This window comes from Buceros rhinoceros, unplaced genomic scaffold (assembly GCF_000710305.1).
Source record: "Buceros rhinoceros silvestris isolate BGI_N320 unplaced genomic scaffold, ASM71030v1 scaffold3848, whole genome shotgun sequence".
Classification (NCBI taxonomy): domain Eukaryota; kingdom Metazoa; phylum Chordata; class Aves; order Bucerotiformes; family Bucerotidae; genus Buceros; species Buceros rhinoceros.
The window spans coordinates 29314-32509 of NW_010428434.1; the positions used below are offsets into that span (position 1 = coordinate 29314).

Genomic DNA, 3196 nt, shown 5'->3' on the forward strand with positions numbered 1-3196 from the left:
TTCCACCATCCAGCTAAAGTAAATACAGCCAGAGTACCGTCATCAGCTGAAAATCATGTTCCTGAGGAGAAACAGGTCTAATAAATGATTTTAAACTATTCCATAGGTCAAACTTAAAATCACATAGACCCCTGGCAAACTAGAGACAGAAAATTTTAACAGAATATTCAATTTTCTCCCTCCCCCCTGATCTACTTCTCAATACTACACAAGGACGTCACACTCTAATCTTGAGGCTACTGGTGCGCTGGGGCTGCAGGAGAACCCACACTATGCACCCTGGCAGGTTCAGGCCTGCCCGTGCTGCTCTCAGCTCCTCAGCAGCCAGCAGGGAGAACAAGTCCTCCCAGGAGGTGGTTCATCTCCCCTCGCACCAGCTAGAAAGGGAGCTCGCAGTGATTAGCTCAGATTTCTCACTTTTAGACATCAAATGAACCTTGCACACTGCTCACTTGCTGTTTCCTGGTAAAGTATTCCCTGCCTTTTTATTTTTTTAATACATACTGATGTCCCCATTCAGGGCTTCAGTGCACCACGACCACCCCTGCAGGAATGGCCCATGCAGCGTTTCCTCCTCACTCACACTGGCCTGTCAGAGCCTCCAAGAGGAAGTATTTCTTCACAGCATTTGCTACTACTGAGAGCAGCAGCAGAAACCCTCATACAACTATTTTGACCGTATGTAACAATAGTGACTAACTCTTAAATGCAGCAGAAAGCACCTAACGAGGCTAAAGCAGCTTTAAAGAGGCCACCAAGACAAGAGGGTTTAATTTCTCAGCACAGTTATCCACACAGATGTGCTGACAATCACGGCACAGGTATTATTAAAATATTCTAAGTCTCACCAGAATAAACGTATGTTCTGTGCAGAACACGACAGTCTCATCGGATTCCATGACAAAGAGCATACAATGAAGACTCTTTGTAGCCACTTTTACAAAAGCTTAACATCAAAAGGCCAATTAATTATTTTACTAATGGGAACTTAATCTCAAAATTAAATACATAACTGACTTATATCTACCCTCTCTGTGAAAAACAAAACGAGAGACGAGCTTCTAAAATCAAAGTTTATAATGATAAATGAACAGGATCAACTGTTCCACGCTAAAATCAAGGCGACGTACCTCAAGCTTTGTTCTCTGGATTCCTGCATCTTGGCTTTCTTCACCTGCAAAGAGAAAACCATTCGGACATGGCTGCTGTGAGTGGTCCTTGCCAGGATCTCCACAAGCAGCTCTCCGCCGGCGGATCCCGCAGCAGCGTCTCAGCACAGAAAGCCTCACGCTGGACTCTGGCGTGAGCCCGTGCAACCATGGGCTCTCCATCCCAAAATGAGCTGCTTCCCCACTGGAAAACAGGAGCTAACGCTGAACGCGTTGGCCAGCTTGCTGTGGTTTTTGATGGGATACACAGCTACAAATGGCTGATCGAGACAGTTTTATAGAAATTGAATAAAACAGCCACAAATTCGAAGAAAATATTATTCTGCATAGGTTCAGCACAACTGCTATAAACTGAGTCCTTTGTTTTTTTCCCCTTTATTTAAATATTCTATAAAGACAGGAACTAGAATATTTTTTCTGTAACAAACTAGGAGTTCTGATTTTCATTTCCAAGTAAACCCCACAGCATTTACTCTGGTTTGTTGGTGGCCAGCAGGATCCAGCTCCTGTACAGGGCATCATACAACAGAAAGCACCACAGCCTCCCCAACTCCTCACAAGCCCTGCTCCTGCTTGGCCAGGACACACGCTGCTTCTGGTTCCACTGCCACCAGCTCCAGGGCTAAAGGAGCTGCATCAGTCTCCCCCACCTCAAGATGACGTTAACTACAACACTAAGGGAATGCAGACCAGTGTTCCCCCAGCTCCCTCGGGACACTGAGTTATCAGAGCACAGCTGTGCCCATCCATGGAGCCCTCAAAGCCTTTCAGCATCCTACTGTCCTGCAGCAGGTGCTCCAGCACTTCCCTGGAACTCAGTCACCCGCTCCTAAGCTGATAAGCCAGCACTGCAAACCAGTAAGAGTCTGCAGAGCAGCCTTTAACCTAAGACATGTTTTCCTACTCAAACACACTGTTCCATTAACTCAAAAAAGATGTTTTCCCCCTATGGATCTGCTGGACCATGGGACCTTTTCAAGATCTCAGGCACTAGAAGAATTAAAGGGTATGTATATACCCTGTAATAACCAGCATGCTGCTTCTGACAATAAAATAGTGAATTTTAACTTCTCTGGAACAGGCTTGAAATAGTCTGAGCTTAACAAGTAATTATTTCATGTAGCAATACTATAGTTGAAGCACATATAACCATTCCTTTCACTACTATTGCCTGGACGATTGTAGTAAATTAACTGTACAACATATTTTACTAACAGCAAAATCAGTTTTCATGACTAGATAAACATACTAAGTACAAGCTTTATTTTCCGTTATTAATTAAAGTCACCGTATAATGAATGTGTGAGATACCCAGTTTGTTCTACAGGTTCATTTTTAGCCCTTTAAAATGTACTTACTGGTTGTTCGGGCAAGTCTTGTGGCTCTTCCATGGGTATTACTATTTTAACGCGTAACTGAGTCAGTCGTGTGTTCCTCGGCAGTCTTCAAAGCCTGTCAAAAAAAGGGGATCACAGCTTTATGTACTTCTGGGGGGGCTAATCATTTAGGCTATCAGAGAACGTCAATCGTAACATATTCCACCCACAAGCTTTCTAAACTCGTGTTGCCATGTCCCAAGTAAATACAAAATTAAGGTAAGGAAAGATTCCATAAACAAGGGGTTTAGCTTTAAGCTTCCAAGATACACACTTTTTTACGCACGTGGCACATTTCTGCATCATCTACTTGTACCTCACTGACCACAGAAGCTGATGTACTAATCAGACACGTGCACCACGATTTTAAAGACACTTCAAATGATCAAGTCTGGTCTACTAGGTCAGTAAACAGCATGATTCAATCTAACCTGTTTTAATTTAGAACATTTATATAACGAACAAAAAAAAAATCAGGACATGACTGTACACCTAAATGTATTTACGTGCAGCACTGTTTACTGCCAAATTCACGAAGCAAGGTTGATACTTCAGTTGCGCCTTTCAAAAGGAAAAAGGTTGATGAAAATGTATAAAATATTCTTATTTTGGAATCTAAGTAACCCAGCAGTGTTCAGCAGAGAGATCTCA

At 42.9% G+C, this 3196-nt stretch overlaps 1 protein-coding gene across 2 annotated transcripts in view; it reads right to left on the reverse strand.

Moving 5' to 3' along the window:
• Nucleotides 1-2560, reverse strand: part of EYA3 (EYA transcriptional coactivator and phosphatase 3) — a 29246-nt gene extending 26686 nt beyond the window's left edge. For both annotated transcript variants that reach the window (XM_010142254.1, XM_010142253.1), the window contains exons 1-2: nt 2528-2560; nt 1131-1174 (exon numbers count right to left, since the gene is read on the reverse strand). In XM_010142254.1, the coding sequence (XP_010140556.1) occupies nt 1131-1174; nt 2528-2560 (77 nt within the window). The remainder of the gene's footprint in view (nt 1-1130; nt 1175-2527) is intronic.
• Nucleotides 2561-3196: the final 636 nt, after the last annotated feature.